Source organism: Monopterus albus, unplaced genomic scaffold, assembly GCF_001952655.1.
Source record: "Monopterus albus unplaced genomic scaffold, M_albus_1.0 scaffold126.1, whole genome shotgun sequence".
Classification (NCBI taxonomy): Eukaryota; Metazoa; Chordata; class Actinopteri; order Synbranchiformes; family Synbranchidae; genus Monopterus; species Monopterus albus.
The window spans coordinates 125,672-144,859 of record NW_018128006.1 but is presented as its reverse complement, the minus strand read 5'-3'; the positions used below and the strand labels follow the sequence as shown (position 1 = coordinate 144,859).

The window sequence follows — 19,188 nt, the reverse complement described above, 5'->3', positions numbered from 1 at the left end:
CGTCTTCTTCGTTGGATAACTCCTCTCCCGGGGCATCATGGGATAGTGAAGTGTCCATCGTATGCACACTGCAAAATCCAACCGGAAGCAGTAGGTCATCCGGGTACTTTTCGCCTACTGTTTTTGGAATACTACGAATCCGGACATACTACTCGCCTCGCCTACTGCTTTTCGCCTACTATACAGTATGGTAGTAGGCGGTTTCGGACGCAGCCACAGGCAGTATTGCATGAATTCAGCTTAAGCAGTATTTAATCAGAGCATGATATTTTATTTTATTGCATTTTTGCATGCATATGATAAAATAAATTTAGATAAGGGCCAATCACAAAATCTCCCAGCCTTAGCCAATCAGAAAATTGGATTGTGTCTCCTCCCTGTAAATCAAATTTTGACTGCACCACTGCATAGGGGGCAAAAGAGCACAAGCTGGCACACATTTTTCTGACTTTACTCTCTGTATGTGGACATCTTCTGAAACTTAGACAGATCATTCTTTAGGATGAAAGGAGCATATCTTAGCATTTTCTTTGTGTGGACCACCCAAAAGGTCCACACAAGAAAGGTGTTCCGTCAGGGGTTGGTTCACACAAGTATATAAAGATAAAGATAAAGATAAACCCACACACACCAAAAACAAGAACACTAGGAAGTCTGCACGTGCGTCAAGATCTTTCCAATGGGGGGAAGCTGCCTATAAAGGGGTGAAAACAGGTGAAACCAATGAGTGCTGATTAAAGTAAAAAGTCTGAAACTAAGACAAAACAGAAACAGGAAGTAATGTCAAAATAAAAGTATGAGAACGAAAGCCAATGGGACATCATGACAGTTTGCTAATGTTTCATTCACCAGCGGCAAATTGAATATTTTATACTGTGCAATATTAAATGTATAAAGCAAATATGAACATACATATTTACACTGTTATTAAAAAATCTAAAATATTAGTGCACATTAGGTGTGCACAGTAACAGCAACAATGAAGCGAACACATCTGTGCAAAATAAAAATAATGTCAGTGCACCAGCTTCATGTGTTCACAACCATTCAACATTCCTATGATCTGCCATTACTGTAAAAAAGTCCTAATAGAGTCAGTGGAGATGTTATCACTCTCCTTCTTAATTCACTCTGCCTTAATCATTATAAACAAACAAATACATACAGTATGTGGGTAGACATAAAGGATGTATTTTCTGGTGAAATAATAATCTGTTAGTTAAATATATGATAATCCAACATAAATCCTCCTGTTGTTTGGAATCTATGTCTTTGTTAGACACCTCATCACCCTCATCACATTTTAACTCTGCTTCTCTTCTTCTCTTTGTCCTCTTGCAGGAGTGTGCCTGGTGCTGGGTTGCATGATCTTCCCTGATGGATGGGATGCTGAGGTGATCCGGGACATGTGTGGGGAGCAGACGGGGAAATACTCTCTGGGCGACTGCTCTGTACGCTGGGCCTATATGCTGGCCATCATGGGCATCCTGGATGCCCTCATCCTCTCCTTCCTGGCCTTCGTCCTGGGCAACCGACAGACAGACCTTTATCTTGATGATTTGCAGACAGACAATAAAGGTAAGAAGAAATGCAATGTTTAAAAAGTAGTAATGGCTTTAATATGATATCTCTTTTTTTGGCTGTTCATAATTTACCAGGTCAGTTCAGTTATTATTATCTTTTTTAATGTTTGGTTGGGTTGTTTCAGTATTTTCATGTTACATTTTTTATGTAACCTCAAATAATAACAAAGTTAGCTGATGAAATGCTGCTTGGCTTTGGGAGTAATACTAGGTTTCTTGTTGCTATGCTAATGTTAAAAAAACAACTTACTATAGGCCCAGACCACACAAAAACTTAATGTAATCCATTCATTATAATAAGGCTCCTGTGTTTTTGGTTGAGATAAAGACACCATCCTTAAAAAGTGACGGTGTATTTTGGGGTACAGTTCCCTACCAGCTACTACTGGGGGAGGCGACAGTGGTGCGGTGGGTAGAGCAGCTTTCCCAACCAGAAGGTTGAATGTTCAAATCTCGGTGCCGACGTGCCCCCCCCCCCCCAATGATTAGAGCTGTTGGTTGAGTTGGCACAGATGGCTGCCATCGGTTCTGTACCGGAAGCAAATTCTTTGTGTATAACATACTTGGCCAATAAAGGTGATTATCCTTACTATACGTCTAGTCCCACCAGCCTGTACAATGCAGGCTGCTGCAATCATTTGCATTTTTGACTTTGTTGGCTGCTTATATACAATGTAAATGTGGTCTTTAAAACCACATTGCAGTAACGCCTGAATAGAAAATATAAATTAAAACAATAGAAAAAGAGCATACAGTAGTGTATAATACAGTAACGCGGTGCCTCTAATGATGACTACACTTTAACCTTATTTCAGTAACTCCAGACAAATTGCTTTCAGTGCTGTAGACAAGAGTGGGAGAGAGTCCTCCAGAGGGTTTCTAACAGTTTGCATTATGTTGCATCAGGACAGTCAATCACATTGTTTCAGCTGTATGAAAAGAGAGGAAGAGGAGGAAAGGAACAGTAGAAGAGGGTGACTGAGATGCAAGAGTAAAAGAAATACAATACAATACAAAACAATAACCACTTTCCTCACATTATGGTGGTGTTTCATTTGACTCCATAAACCCCAAGTATGACAACAAATGGAAACAAAAAGTGAAAGAGAGGGAGAAAGAAAGAGAGAGATGAATAAACAGAGCAGGATAAAGGAGAGAGAAGGGGTAAGAGGAAGACACTGAAATATAAAGAGAGAAAATAGTGACATAAGATGCCTTGGGTCTCCATGATGGTTTCTATGGTAACTGGAGATATTCCAGGACGTGGGTGTGTCTTTCTGTTCTTGTCTGATTAACCCCCTGACAGTCTCAGTGATTTTGTACATTTAATGCTAATCTAATGCTTCATCAGCTATGCGAAGTTTCCTTTTCTCGCTATTATACTGTAGAAAGAAATGTCCTTCTAGCTTCTTTACATTAACTAATAGGACCAAAACTGTGACAGCCCATGCACAGTGAAAGCATTTGTTATCCAAATAATGACAAAAATCAAAAAGGAACCTTCCCAAAATATTGTGGTTTATATTAGGAGATATAAAATATGACCAATTTTACTGCACTAAGACACTACAAGTCGAAATATATAAACTACAACTCTCACAAAACAACAACAGCAGGGGAATAACCTGGATAGAGGTGGCAAATTGCTCTATCATTAAGTGATAGCCTAATGCTTAACTCATGCTTAGATAAGCATATTCCTGTATTGCACAAATATGCAGTTTTTCTGGTCTTGCCAACACTTTTGTTCTTTTCCATCCTTGCAGATTTTCCTGTGTCGAGGGTAAGTTGATTTTTGCTTTATACACTTCATATGCATTATGCTTGAGGTATACATTACACAAGCCTGTGTAAAGCCTTGTTAGCGATCCACTATTGAACAGTGAAAAGCAAGGCCCAGTCTCATTAGCTCATTAGCGGACAGTGGTATTGATCAACAATCAAACACCCAACAGAATGATTGGTGACTTATTTCAAGGGACTGTAATACCTGTAAGGCTATCAATATGCTCCTCCCTACCCTATACCCATTAACCATATGTCATATATACTGTAACATGCTGTATATAAACCAATATGAGTTTTAACTAAAATAACATAAACCAAACAAAAATCATCACAAGTCCAGTGTTTTATGTTGCTCAGACAAATGTTGAACAAATGCTGAATGCAAAAATAAAGTAGACTGACTGGTTAAATCAATTTTTTATTTAGTTTAAAAGTCAAATTAGTTTACATGTTAGACATTCATGGACACCCAACACCCACAAATGACATCATGGGTTTGTTCTGTTTTTTTGTTTTCCTCTTGTGATCAGGTGGAGTTTTCAATATCTTTGTTAGCCATGAAACTTTCTTGTCACATTTTGTAGTTGTCCCTGATGTGGAACAGTAAATATTCTTCATCCACAAAGGCATAACATCACTATTTTTCAGTGTGCAGTCGGATTTTAGTTCGGCTCAGGTCCAGTGATCTCAGAATGTGTTTGGGGCAGAGGTGTAGGGCCATCTCTTTTGAGTTCTGTTAACATTTACAAATCTTTCCATCTCTTGCTCCAGTGGTTGCTTTTCCTATGTCTGTGCACCTGGAAAATGTAAGTTGGAACGTGCATTGCATTGCTATAACAACTTGTTCCCTTAAGCTATCATCACCAGTCCAGACTTTGACATAATTGTATATTTAGTAGCCTTTTTAATATGGTGATGTTGCCTGACTGTGTATTATAAAATGTACTGTAAGAAAAAAAAGCTTGTACTGTAGCAACCTCGGTCCATTTTTAAATTACTACATGGGTGTTCCAGTGCCACTTTGGGATCCCCTGCTCTCTTGATGCACTATCGCATTTCCATAAAGTTGGGGCCCTGCAGCTGTTAGGGTGATTTTCATTTTTAGATAGAAATGAATAATTAGTTAGGATTTTTATTATATAGCATATAGCATATATTTTAATCTCACAGTTGTGTTTATGTTTATTTAGTTACATATCTATATATCACCCTATATGTTTACTGAATCACTGGTCAGTATTTACTATGTAAGCCAACTGGAGCACTGTTTAACATCAAGGGAGACTGGTTTGCTAAAACACTAAAAACTCATTAGATTTACAGCCTAGCAAAGAGGGTCCACAGTTACTTTATTACCACCACTTGGCTAATAGGTCGGGGGAGCTATAGTTTAGTGGAGTTGGAACAGAGATTAGAACTAAAAGCCAGGAAGAGGAGCCACTTCAAAAGACAGGGTAACACAGAGACACACCAAGGCAGAGAAGCTTTATTGGAACAGGGGGGTAGTGCCTAAAAGTCTTTTGGAAACAAAGGAAGACATAAGTGTCTATCTAGGAATTAAGACAGGGCAGGTATTCCTCCCTTTTTAGGGTGCTGTCTACAGCCATTGGAGCAGAGAGGATGATTGGAGGATGGACGGACTGAAGGACCAATCTTGGGAGAATTAAGTTTAATCCACAATTGCTCCCCAACAGTTTTGGACCAATCAGAAAGCAACATCTTTTTCCTATAAGTGTTGTATACCGCTAAGTTGAAGTTAGTCTTTTCTGTTTATCCTAAACAGAAGGGATCCATGTGCACATGCTTATTTAGATATGTTAATGCATAATAAATTTCATATAGAGAAATATATCGTTTTATTAGTCTTCTCTTTTCCAAATAAATTGACTTTTTCTCACACAGCCGACAGATTAACAAAAAAAAAAGATCAAAAGTGATGCCACGAAGACTTCCTGACCTTTACCATCTAGAATAGTCCGTGTTCCTTTTGCACCACATCCTACGATACAACTCTTTTTTGTTTGACTTTCCCTGCCTGTTAAACACCCACATTTTTTAGACTCCACTCCAACAGTTTGAAACAGAGGCTGTGTGTAAAAAGGCTGAGATAATCCTGATCACATCACTCTGGTTATCTTCTTAGACTTGGCTCCTACAGAGCCACAAACAACCCTGAACAGTTGTTTTCACTGAGTAGCTCTCAAGTTGTAAATTGATATTGAAGTGTAAGAAGAAATACACCATGTATTTCTTCTTTAAATCTTAATTAAGATGTCTTAAATGTTTATTCGTGAAGTTTAATTTGTACTACCTGGTCTCTAAATCAGTACAATAAGAATCGTCTGTCTTGTTTTCTTCAGATTGAGGTTCGGGACAGAAGAGAGCCACGGTATGGAGTGCAGCGTCTTCACTGAGAGCAACCATGGCACTGGACAACTCTCCTCTCCTCTCTTCTTCTCTCCTCTTTTCTCTCTCCTCTTCTCTCTTCTCCTCTCCTCTACAATGATCAGGATATCACTCAATCTCAATGCAGACACCAAGTGTACAGGATTCTGTAAGATAAACAACAAAAACAACAACAACAACAACACCACACACTGGGATAAACTATATTTTGAAAAAAAAATTATACAAGGTTGTACAGTGCATTTAACACTCACCTTTCTCAATGAATACCTTTATGATAAAGAAAAAAGATTTACTCTATATAAAGTCTTGGTTTGTGTTACAAATTCAATCCTTAAGATGAAGAACCATAATGTCCATCTATTATTTTGCACTGGTTTATTTAAATTCTTGCAGTTTAATGACTTTGAGTTTGTGTTGTGTACATTCATAGCTTCACAATGCAGATTATTGATACTCTTTGTACAGTGATAGGAGCAGCTCCATTGTTACACATTCACAACACTTCGACAGGGACTTGTATGGCTCTTCATCTAAGGACTTGAGAAGTATGAGGTAGATATGAGGAATTTTAAGGAGTACCCCATTGCAGCTTTACAGAACCTAACATCTCTGGGAGATTCTCTACTGTACATACTGAACGATGTAAATAGCATTACTGACGAAAACAGCCGACAACAAAACCTCATCTGACTCTAATGCATTCAAGCATAATATTTTTACCCTTGGTTTCAGTGTTGCTCATGCTGGAAGAGCATTGGAGTATGTGCAAAATCTATTGTGTTTAGATGACTCCTCACCTCTGATTACATAAACAATGGGAATAAAATGGATATCTTCACAGGATATTCTACAGAAAAGCAGAGCACTGTGTATGAACACAATTCTGACGCAGAAAAAAAGACTTCTCCTGAATCGACATGGCCTAAAAACAAGCCCCTTACTGTAGTATTTCACCCTACACTATATAGTGACAATATAAATCACTGAAGTGAATTGCAGTCCAAGTCAGACTTCAAAATCTTTTTTTTTTTTTTTTTTTTGCTGAGTTCACTACTTTGTAAAACCCTTTCTCCAGTGTGCAGTTTACGCCAGTTTATGGTTCCAGAATACAGTGATCAGTTTACTCTACAAATGTCTTAAGAGTGTGTAAACATGGCTGTTTGAGACAGCCTTCTCTCAGAGGGAAGCCCCAAGTGCTGCACTGTCTCAAGGTGATGTCACTTACAGTAAATGCCTCTCATAGTCATCATAAGTGGGACAAAATCACAGTAAATAACCTCAAAATTAAGATGCAAAAGTCCTTTAAAAAAGTACAAAACTTTTTAAAAACATTGCCAGCGTAATATGAGTAGTGGTCAGTAGCATAAGCGGTCACTTGGTGTGCTATCATTTAATCCTTGTGAGGGCTAAGGACATGATTTCAGAAATACTTATTTTAGGAGTCCTCCCAAGACACCACCCACACCTCCTTGGCAAAGTAGCCTAAAAGATTTAATATGCTGGGGCTCATGCAAGCACATTTTAAAACTGTACTGTTTTCGATGAAATTTGACATGTTCCACATCAGATTCAGCATAGTTGTAGTAAATCACACTTTTTTCAACCTGATGAGTGCCAACTGTTCCTGAGGAGGTGTGCACTCATGAGAGTGGTTCATTAGTCTAATCAGCAACCTGTAAAGTGCTACATAAGGTACACTGTAGACAGTTTTCACTCACAAAAATGTCACCAGATGAAAAAAATAGATTTTCATTCCTTAGAGCTTCAAATCCTGTTGTTGCTCATCAAATTTAACAAACACATTTAGCAATTTCAGTAGTTGGATATAATGAGCACAAACAATTATAAAATATTAGCTGCCAACGATGTGTCATCAGAGTAGCGCTGTACTGTGAGGAATGGTTTGACATGACATTAAATGCTAAAAAACTTCTTACTAAAGTAAAGCAGCCCATGATTCAGACGGAAAGGCAATGTGACAGGAGACTAATGAGAGAACATGTCCCCTTCAAGACCTTGAGGCAGCTAAACAAGTAAGCTAGTACTGTTAAGGTTGCCATGAAAAATATGTCAGGCTATAAAAGTCCCACAAGTTATAATAACCTTTCAGCAGACAAATTCTAACTCCCTGGTCTTGATTAAATAAACCTCCAAATTCCCATTAGAAATGCTGATGACTTGATCTCAGTGTCCTCGGTGGTAGCTACTGTCTTGATCATAGAAAAAGTAGCATTATTTATGTAGCATTGTTATCAATACCACCAAAATTTCCATTGCTCCAAACACAGTGTGTCTTGATGTAGCACTGGAAACAATGTCAGTAGTGTCTCTGGTTGTTAAAAACACACCGTTGACATTAATTATTGCTGATACATTTATTATATGACTTTTATGATGTGATCATTGCTACACCAGAAACTTAAAAGTTGTCACCTCCATAGGACGTTTTAAACAGGACAACCCAGAAGTGACACACCTAACTAGTAGTTTGTGTATCATGTTTTCAGTCATATGATCATGTGCTACATAGAACAAAACGTTGGAACCCACAGCATAAATAGGAAATTACCTTCAAACGCATTCATTGGGTTTATGGCACTGCCAGTGTGAAGTCTGTGTCTCATCAGTGTACACATGAGCACAGTTAGGACTTTGAGAAGCTGTAGCCACCTGATATGTTTGCATTAATAACAGAGATTGTCATGATATTAGTGACACTGCTCAAAGTATAACACAAACACGCGATGAGCTGCAGTTGCACAGTACGACGGAGCAGGCTGCTGTAATTCAGAGCACCATGGGACTCTTGTCCCACTCAGAGCAGCACTTCAGGCTGACGTACTGGAAGTGAATGCACCAAACCTGCGTTAAGTCATGGCAGGAATAAGATTAGCTGTGTAATAAAAGCACACGGTTAATTGTTCTCTACAAGTAATTGGCATGTTTTGCCCATGTGGGGGGAAGACATGGTCATGCTGTACACACTGAGAAATAATTGAATCCATGTCACTTAGCAATTCAGCCACATGTTCTGTGAGCAAGCTGCAGATAACAGTTTATCTAACAGGCAACATCACAAGAAGAATACAGTGCAGTGAGGGACTGATTATACTGCACCGTATTTGACTGTAATCCATGTGACACTGTTAGGGATGCACTATTAACACATTCATTGTGGACAAGTCGAAACATTAATTTTAAAGTATCAAACAACACAGCTGTTACAACATTGGAAGAATAAAAAACTGATAATTTTAGTTTACATGTTGCACATGGGTATGGGTTAATAAAAGATACTTAATTTCTGCCTGACAGGGGCTTGGTAGGGCATCTTGAATGGGTTATTGGTGCATCCCTATATACATTTATATATAAAATGAGCAGATAGCTAGATGTGCAGTGTTTTTTAGAACGGTAGCTAGCTAACTCTCAGGAAGCTGTGTACACAGTACTGTATTAAAGGCTCATTATGGAAATGATCACCACACACAAGTCAGATGATGTTCTCACGATGTAGGCATCACCCAAATGATACCTTACTCCACAGCATCCCTTGTCGGTAACATGTACGTTTTGAATAAAATAGCACCACTCCTACTGCTGGGTTTTCCAAGCTGGGCCTTTAAGACAATATGAAAACAGCCCTTATGCTGAATCTAAGGATGCTGTCCATGCAGGCTCTGCACAGACCTTGGCCTACATTGATCAATCGTTTTAGAGTAGGAATACTGGGTCTTCATAGAAGAAAAGTTACTTTCACTTTAACCTTGAAATAACTGTGCAAGTATTTGAAAAAAATATGATAAAAGAACTATAAACAGTATTTAAAGACCTGATTCATTTGGTAATGCAAGAATTATGTTTTTGCTTTTGATATGTCTGTTATTATTTGAGAAAATCAGTGCATTGGCTGAGACATCAGCATGATATTTTTTTTGTGTGTGTATCTAAAGTTTGCATAAAACAGGTGGTAATGTCATTCATGCAGTACATGTTGTGATTTAGACATCTATAGCGTGTATTTCTCATTTGGGAATACTTTCACGGGCCCAGGACATATTGTACGGCAAAATAACAAAGAAAAAAGCCCTGAGGCCAAAGTGGTCATGTCAGGCTTCCAAGCATCCTTACCTGTGTGATCATTGGTCTGGTCTCCTCTGCGGGTACTCTGTTCCTGAGGACTTGACGATGAACTGAAAAATACCTTAACAAAGAACTGACAATACCTTAACCCTGATGAGCACATATTTGTACCACTACAGGTGCCTCTAAGAACTCTTGATTTAATTCAGATGTGGTGCAGAACCAGCAAAACAAGTAGTGACACTGTAGTTTTTTCTACTAAAGACTACATACTTTGAGTGAGCTCTGAAGTTACATAGGTTTTACTGCAGATTTGAGGTCAATTCACTTTCAAGTCAAACTAAAATATTTAGGAATAGTTTACCCCAGTTATTTAAATTAATCTGGGGAAACATTTTGATATTCAGAAGGGAAAAAAAAAACAACAGTCGACTTTCTTTTATTTTCAGTTTGTGATTGGACTCCAAAGCTGAATTCACCTCAGTCTTGAATTGAATCATCTAAAGATGTGAAAAAGAATGAAAAACTAATTGAAGGACAGGAAGTCACTGAGAAGTCATTTCCAGTCTCTAGCAGCAAACATGATGTTTGCTGTCTATGTAAATGTCATTGAAATGTCAATGATTTCATTATCATTTTTAATCATGCAATATCATGTATAAAGGCGTAATGTTAGGGGTGGGTCGGCTCAGGGGGCCAAAGATGAAAACTGTCCGGTGACTTATGTTATGATAATAGTTGATTTTCTGTTAACTCCTGAAATGCAGATGTTGCCAAATACCATCAACTATCATGTGTTAAAAGCAAAATAATCAGTTTTTGTTTTGTATAACAAAAGAATGATATACTGATATTTGTCAAGTACTTCTGATGAAATTTTTGTTTTATGTTAATTACAGAATCTTTCTTTTCTGTTATAAATTACTTTCTATGTATTTGGTACGATGTATGATGATTGTTGTTCTGTCATGCCAGATTTAACATCTTCAGATTCAATTTTGACTCACTAATGGATGACTGCTTGTTGAAATCTCAACATACAAAAATGTATGAAAGTCTGTTTATAAAGTTGATTGATTGTGGACAAGTGGACACAGTCTGGGAGAGGCCTGTTGCTTTTCATGGATTTTGATGATGTGTTGATTTTGATTTGACAATTGGGCCTAATTAATTCCTATTTGTGAATAGTATTCCAAATCACCATGATGAAAATTTCTGTTATTAAAACACATTTTGAGAAGGTCGAATAAAATATTTTACATTCAAAAAAACATCCTGTCTGAGTCAATAATTTCTGGATTTAAAGAGAACCAATAAACACTGCTCTGGTGTATACAGTGGATATATAGCATATTATTTTCTATAATAAAAAGAGGTCCTGATGTGCCATCATTATACACAAAGTTGTGGTTGAAGGAGAACTATTTATATAATTAAGAGCTGAGCAACAGCATCCATTTCTGCTGTACTGTTGAGGATGAGTCACACAACCAAAAATATCACACAAGGCCACTGCACACAGATGCGCACCAAGAGGGTGGCATAGCCTTAGACCGCCTATGACCGAAATTCACAGTTTGTCATTGTATAAGTAGCTGTAATTCATCAGTGGGTTCATCCCCTGTATGGTCTGCTAGCAGAGTTATTTATTGAGGTCTATGTTGTATCCATTTGTCAAGCAGGATGAGACTTCACTTACCACGAGGCTGGCTCCACTACATTACAAAGGGCTACTTTTAGAAACCCATAAAGTTGAACTTCAATTTAAATTTGGAACTGAAATGTAAGCAGGTTAATTCATCAACTGGGACACAAATCAACACAATCAAAGCACTACACAGTAAAGCTTATTCCACATGATACAGTATATTGTTCAAGTGCTGACGTCACACAAACTTTGCAAAGGATGCAAAGGAAACAGGTTATTAGGCCCACCACAGGGCTGCTATTGTTTCTCTATCACAATCTTTTGCAAATCTTCTATTTTAATTTGATTAGGGTATATTTTGCTTTCTGGTTTCTCATTCATGCCCTCCTGAACAGTATGCTGTATAACCAGCCACAATAACCCAGAAACCAGATAGCACTGGATAGCAGCTCTGAGAAGCTCTGTGACACTGTACACTGAGTGCACTTTGCTGACATGCTGATGTTTAACAGATTTAGCAGGTAAGATATGTACTGTGTCCATCATCTCACTTAAGCATTTTAGGCATGCTAACATGCTAAATAGCATGTTAGATTTGTGTTACTACCTATTTAGATTTTTTATTGCTCATCTACTTTATATTTCATTTGTATTGTGTGGCATTCATATGGACGGCAAAGTAAGAAATCATTGTACAGGAAAACACATTTCCTAAATGTGTCTATGACAAATAAACACTTTGACCTTAGACCTTGACCTATACACAAAGTAAAGCTAAAGCTAATGGGAATGGGATCTGTGTCAGTTATCATGTATCACAGCTGCATGTTAGGTATTTTAATGACAGGTACCATTACTGATAGACACTTTGACAACTCCAGGACTACGCTTTCTTTTGGAAATCTTCCTGTTCCCACTTGATTGCGGTTGTACAGTTCACTCTGTAACAGCACAAGTAAATTAGCTAGCTACATCCTCGAACTGTAAATGGTAAAGTACATTATTTGCAAAAGTGTTTAATTAAAAGGCAGGAAAACTGGTGTGCTGTTAATAGACTAGCTTATACAGTATTTGTAAGAAATTTTTAAACAAAGTTAAATAAGATAATATGACCGAAAACAACTGTTACAAAGGCCTGCTGTTAGCTAGCATAAGCTAACATTGCCCACACCACAGAACTTCAGCAACCTGGTCAAATGAACCATTCTTCTTCTTTAGTTTTATTGACAGGCTACAAACCAACTAACATGTTCTAGGTATCTACTCTTATTTGCTGACCAATTCAATAACTGTTCATTTAAATGCCAGAGGTGAATATTTAATAGTAGGTTATTTTGCAATTATTATTAAACGGCAAAATACTGTTCAGTTCATTACACTGTAGCCTACTCTGTGACAGGGTGCAAATGTCAGTGCAAAGAGGCAAAACAAAAAAATATGGGCACATATATACAAAACAACTTAAAGGAGGCACAAAAATCTCTTTTGATCTGTGGGTCTTGCTCTAGTTTAGGAATGTGGGTGCATTTTATATCTCTACCAGCAGTACTACATCTATGCATGTGAGAGAAAACCAGACCACCCAGAAAACCAATAAAGACACACAAAAAAGCATGTCCACACAGAAGTGTGTCCAGCAGTAGGGGCTAAGTTCACACCACAGGAGCTTCTTGCTTTGTGAGCCACCTCTAACAACAGTGAAAGTGTTCCTGTGACTGAAGGGTTGACATGGAGACAGTGGTGGTTTTTAGCTGGAGCCTCTCAGCCACCACAGTCTCTTGATGTCCAGTTTGTTTTATCCTGTCAAAGCATGGCATTTTGACTGGCCAGAAGGTTGCCAGGAAGGAAGGGGCCGACCACACACTGTCCAGAAGGCAGTCACACAACCAAAAATCAGCCTGTGTGTGTATGACAGAGACACTGACACAATAGTTTACATTACAATATACATGTATGCACTCACAAGTGGGAACTTCCTGACCTTGCCCGCAAATATTTAAGGTATTTTTCCAGATGTACAAAATATGTATGTTCTTTCCACTCTCCTTTATCAACTCATCCCAACCGGTCAAGGCAGAAGGCCGCCTACCAAGAGAGGGGTCTTTTGGAGGTTTCTTCCAGTTTTTCCTCCCATCTGTCGCCAAGTGCTTGCTCAAGGGGCATTTGTTGGGTTTTCCTCTTTAAAAATAATGATAATAGTAAGGTCTAGACCTTACTTTGTAAAGTACCCTGAGATGACTTTTGTTGTGATTTGGCGCTATACAAATAAAACTGAATTGAAAAATGTGAGCTACTTTCTTTGCAGTATTGTGGTCGTCATGCTAAACATAGCGCAGCATACAGTACATTACATACAGTTGAAGGCCCAATAAGTCCAGTACAAACCCTGTCACTCTTTTCATTTTCTTGCTCTGTTTGAATGCCAAATATAAAAAACAACAAGTGGGGAAAAAAGTGACACTATGCTACTACAAAATCCTTCTCTTTCCAAAACATAAGCTGTGGTGTTTTTGATGCATTTTTTTATGTTTTAGAATGCAGGTTTGATCATTTTGGCGTAAACCAAATTTCTTTACACAAGAGACAATGTCAGCACAAAGAGTTATATTTTGACAATGTCAGCAGTCACAAAAATAGGTTAAGCTTTAAAAGTCAGCATCTTGTTGCATCAGGATGTTCATGGTGGTGATAGGAACAGGGGAAACTGAAAATATCTACATTTCTAAGAACAAAGTAAAGTGGCGGTGGATGGTAAACTGGCCTATTAAAAGATGCAGGAACCTAAAAAAAGCCTGCTGACAGCTCTACAGCACCCACAGAGTCTTACACAGCAAGTGAGGGCCAAAGGTAATATTTAGGAATGCATGAGTACACAGCCAAACTCCAAACACAACTTGACCTGAAACAAAAGTTGGATGCTGTGAAAAAACCAGGAAACTAAACATGCAGTAATGCTTTCTCTCACTCTGCTCAGGAGAGATGTGAGACTATAAATAGTAGCCACTGTCTACTGGGTCATCACAACAGCTTCACTGCACAGTTAAGAAAGATTTAGTCAAGTGAAAATTTTAATTTAAGAGTCAGAATTAGCTTCAAAGAGATAAGGGAGCAGGTTCTAAAAGTTGATATTTTAGTTTTTTTTTTCTTCACAATGTTACATTCAATAAGCAACATTCATGGATGCTCTCTGTCACTTGTGTTTGTTTTCTGCTTGTCCCTCATCCTTCTGTTGAGCAGCGGATACTCACAAGCCTCTGTATACCACGTAAAAGGTAAGAATTACTTTTATTTCTCTGCAGGATTTCTATTCAAAGTCCCTGGGATGCTAACTTTACCCAGGGAGCAAAAATCAACTCTTTGAGACTTATGTTACCTCTAGCCTTTAAACCAACCTGTACTGCTGACCATATAGCCTAACCCTGCATTCAGCCCCATGGGGATCTTCACATCAGATCAGCATGTTCCTATTGATCCCCTTCTCAAGATGAAAAACGTGCCCCATGAGGACAGCTCTCACAGCCTGCAGGAATTCACTGTGGGTGCTAGGTTTAGCCAGTAATGTGCCTGACCTCTTGAGGCAGGGTTTTATGTACTCTGCTGGAAGGACAGACATTTATAGCCTCTGCAAAGATTCAGTGTAACCCACTGTAACAAGTGCTCCTCTCCAGTCCAGCCTGGAGAGAAGCACTTAGAAATCTGGACACAAAAGAGATAGACATGTCACTGTGCTGCTCATTTTACCCACAGGCATCTGTTTGCACAAAGACAAGTATTACAAACCAGGAGATTCTTTCCGCAGAGGCTGCGACAAGTGCTTCTGTCATGACTTTGGTTTCTACTGCTTTCCGTGAGTAGATTATTCACTTCAGGTCATACTAACTGGTCAGTTCTAATAGCCTAATAAAAACTCTTCTCTTCTCCTTCCCTCCAGGCCAATGAAGCCCACCTCATGGCCCAAGAAGTGTCGTCGGGTCAAGACAGTGTGTGGTTATATGGTCATTTATAAAGAGAACCCGCAGGTGGCGTGCCAAGCTTACAGCTGGATAGGATAATATCCTGGGAGATCTGACTTTACATACAGTATGTCGATCATATGAGTCCATGGGTTCTGGACAACATAGAATTGATAAAAATAAGCTTTAATGAAGACAAGTCGAATCATTATCATACGGTCCTAACTGGAAACAGTGGATAAGAAACCTCCAGCTAAAGGTTAAGTTGTGCTGAGCTATAGATTTCTTAGTCTGTTGCACTTGACTGTTTTATGTGCTTTATTATTAATTTAAAGGCTGCTATGGCACAGTACAACTGAAGCAGAACATAGTTATATGATCTTTTACACTTATTAGGTTCAACATGAATTTAGTGTGAGAATGATAATATTATCTTTTCTGAAAGTCACACCCTAAAGGCTTTGCTTACTAGTTGTGTGTTAGAATATGCACAGAAGCAAAACACTTCATACACAACTATCTGTATGGTTCATGAGATTAGAATTGGTTAGTGAACTGTATTAAAGAAGTGTCACCCATAGTCTGAAGTCTGTTGTATGATTGTTTAAATAACCTGTTGTATTAGGCTACAAAGACAAAAATGGGTCTGAAGCTGAATAAAATTCTATAAAAGATAAAAAATACATGCAGCCTTGAAACTGAGCAGGACAATGAACAATTAAAGAGCAATTTCTGCTGAATTAAATCAAATAGCAAAAACAGAGTATACATGTTTTCCTAGGTTGCAAAATATTTTATTTTTGTATTTTATATGCTCTTCTTGTAAATTTATGGAAACATGTTTTTGGTCACTTGATTAAGATACTGTAAGTCCAGTTACAAATAAAACATCTGTCTCTTAAGCATTATTATGTTCGGCTACTTGTTAATGTCTGTAGTTAAGCATTAGATAGCACAGGAGGTAGAGTAGGTCATTTCCTAACTGGAGGGTTGGCGGTTCAAATGCCAGCTTCTCCAGTCCACATGTAAAAGCGTTCTTGAGCTAGACACTGAGCCTCAAGTTGAAATTGGTGGCTGTGCCATCAGGGTGTGAATGCTTGTGTGCGAATGACTGCATGGAAAATAGTGTAAAGGACTTTGAGTGTGCTTCATTGCATAGACTATAAATACAAGACTATTAAAAAAAGCTTTGTCACTGAAAACAGCTGCCTGGGTCTAGAAGCCTTTAGAGCACAGTTGGCAAACAATGAGCTAAAAAAAATCTAAAAACCTTTATAGAGCTGAGGGGAACTGGAATTTCTTCAGATAAAAATCTAAATAGCGCAGCTTTAAATATTTGAAATACAGTGTTCCCTGTATTCAAACATGATCCCATGCAAGACTAGATAATGACTTCTCTAGTGTAGAGAATACAGAGAAAATAAAACACAGGACAAGCATGAGAAACGTTAAATAGATGCTCTCTGCACAAAACACCAAAAAAAGAACAAAATCGATGAGGAAAACCTATTCCATCCTTCCAACATCATAAAACAACTTTAGAAAAACACATTAAGCTAAAATACAGTGGTCAGTCTCACTCAGGTTTCAGGTTTGAATAAGAGTTTTCCTCAGAGCATGAGGGTCTGAGATGTCGAGCCTAGACACTTCTGCCTTTGTCGAACAGAAAGTGACACATTAGTTTCTCGAAAAACTTTTAAATTAAGTATATTTTAAAACAACCACAAAACATGAATTTTAGATACTATTAACATGAATCCTGAAAAAGGAACAAAGATTTCCCTGTAACTAAAAGGATAACCTTAACATTTTTGAAAGATTTTATCTATAAGATTTTAATGAATTTAATTTGAATTTAATAAAGTTATCCAGCTTTTTTTAGTAAAACAAAAACAAAAACATTACCCCCTTCTCCACAGGCTGGGATCGGTCCATGAGAATGTTGGACAGCTGGAGAAGCTGACTAGAAGATCTTTCACTAGGAGAGGGTTTGACCCTCTTGCCTAGCTGTTTCCCTCCAAAATGTTAATGTTTTCCTTATTACATAGCCATATGTTATTTAGCTTTTTATTTCATCTAAAACCAAAAAAATTAAACACATCACACTGGAAAAGTGCTATTATGTAAAATAAATGCATTCCTCACCCCTCTCAAATGGTTGCTCCCAGTCCTTATTTAATTTGAAATGAGTTGAACAGATTGAGAAGTATTGATTAAAGTTTAGTATTTAAATGTTGAAAACATGACCCTCAGGAAGTTCAAGCTGCCCCAGGAGCTGCTGATGCAGCTCTACAGAAGAATCATCGAGTCTGTTCTCTGCTCACCCATCACTATCTGGTTTGGTTCAGCAACCAACGGGCAGTCAGAATACTATACAGGGACATATTTTATGTTGATGAAAGTAACAATAAAAGCAGGGAACTATTAAACACAAGTTAGACCTAACACAATATATATCATATATGTGAGAAAAAAATTCTTACAATGTGTAACAGAGTTTGTTTATTATGTCACCAGGTAGAACAGCTACACTGACTACTACATTTGATTTGAAAGAACTGTGTCCTTTGTTTTTTAACTCTCCATGATGAGTCGCTGTTAAAAATGTCATTGTTTAGAGGGTGATAAGCTCCCCCATTTGGGTCTGATGAATTGGACCTGGAAGTGGAACATTATGTCACACTTTACAAGGGGATAAAAACCTACTGAAACATGTGGAGTCGAGTAAGGCTCGTCACAGGTTCTGTGTTCATTTCCACTGCGGCGCGTCTACTTTGGTGGTACTTTCCAGAAGCTGAATTTCAACATCCCTCAGGAGATAGTACTACATCCTGAGTACTTGTAATTGATTTTAGTACTTAATAAAATCATGCAGAGCTATTGGTTAAATATCTGCTTTGCACACCTCAAACATTAAAAGCAAGGTGTGTAAATACACTCACTGGCTGCAGGTAAAACAAAGACTTCACTCCTTGGTTTAGAGGCAAAATGGAGACTTCACTGAGTGGACCGCAGACAAAGCAGTGAAGACATCAAATTTCTGCTGCTCAACAGCTGTTTGATAAACTGCTCATACAGTCTCTGTGACTGGCTGATTGTTGCACTACGGTGTGATCCTTCAAGTCCTGTGTTCACCTGAGTGTGTGTGTGAGAGAGATAGATAGAGAGAGAGAAAAGAGTGCAACCCTCCTCTAAACAAAGACCAACACACTGAAAAATACAGTGGAAAAACAAAGGAGGGATCAAACTGGGAGGTGATGCCAGGTGACAGTGAAGGGAAGCGTGAGGTGAACCGCTGCTTAGGTTCAGACAGCGGAAATGCAGCTTAATTGTGTGGACTGTAGATGGGAGGGGAGGCCTTTAAATGAGTTTTTGCCATTATAGGAACGTACCCTACTGAAACTGTTGAACCAAGCAAGGATCATCATGGGTTCTACATTTGTTTCCACTATTGTGCCCTCACTTTGGAGGTGCATTCTGGGAGAGGGGTGCAGCCGATCTATATACAGAGACAATACAAAAAATAAAATTCATCCATTGTTTATACCGCTTATTCCTGAAGAGAGTTCCAGGGTCACTGGAGCCAATCCCAGCAGACACTGGGCAAGAGGTGACATACACCCTGGAGAGGTCACCAGACTATTAAAGACCTGATACATAGAGACAGACAACCACACACACTCCGAATTTAGAGTCACCAATAAACCCAATCTGCACATCTTTG

The 19,188-nt window shown here is 38.3% G+C and overlaps 1 protein-coding gene across 1 annotated transcript in view; it reads left to right on the top strand.

The window, feature by feature from the left end:
• The window catches only part of LOC109967167 (lipoma HMGIC fusion partner-like 4 protein), a 41,926-nt gene extending 30,824 nt beyond the window's left edge, over positions 1–11,102 (top strand). Inside the window, exons 2-4 of the mRNA XM_020612544.1 lie at positions 1,342–1,578; positions 3,350–3,366; positions 5,732–11,102. Of these exons, the coding sequence (XP_020468200.1) occupies positions 1,342–1,578; positions 3,350–3,366; positions 5,732–5,785 (308 nt within the window). The 3' untranslated portion in view covers positions 5,786–11,102. The remainder of the gene's footprint in view (positions 1–1,341; positions 1,579–3,349; positions 3,367–5,731) is intronic.
• Positions 11,103–19,188: the final 8,086 nt, after the last annotated feature.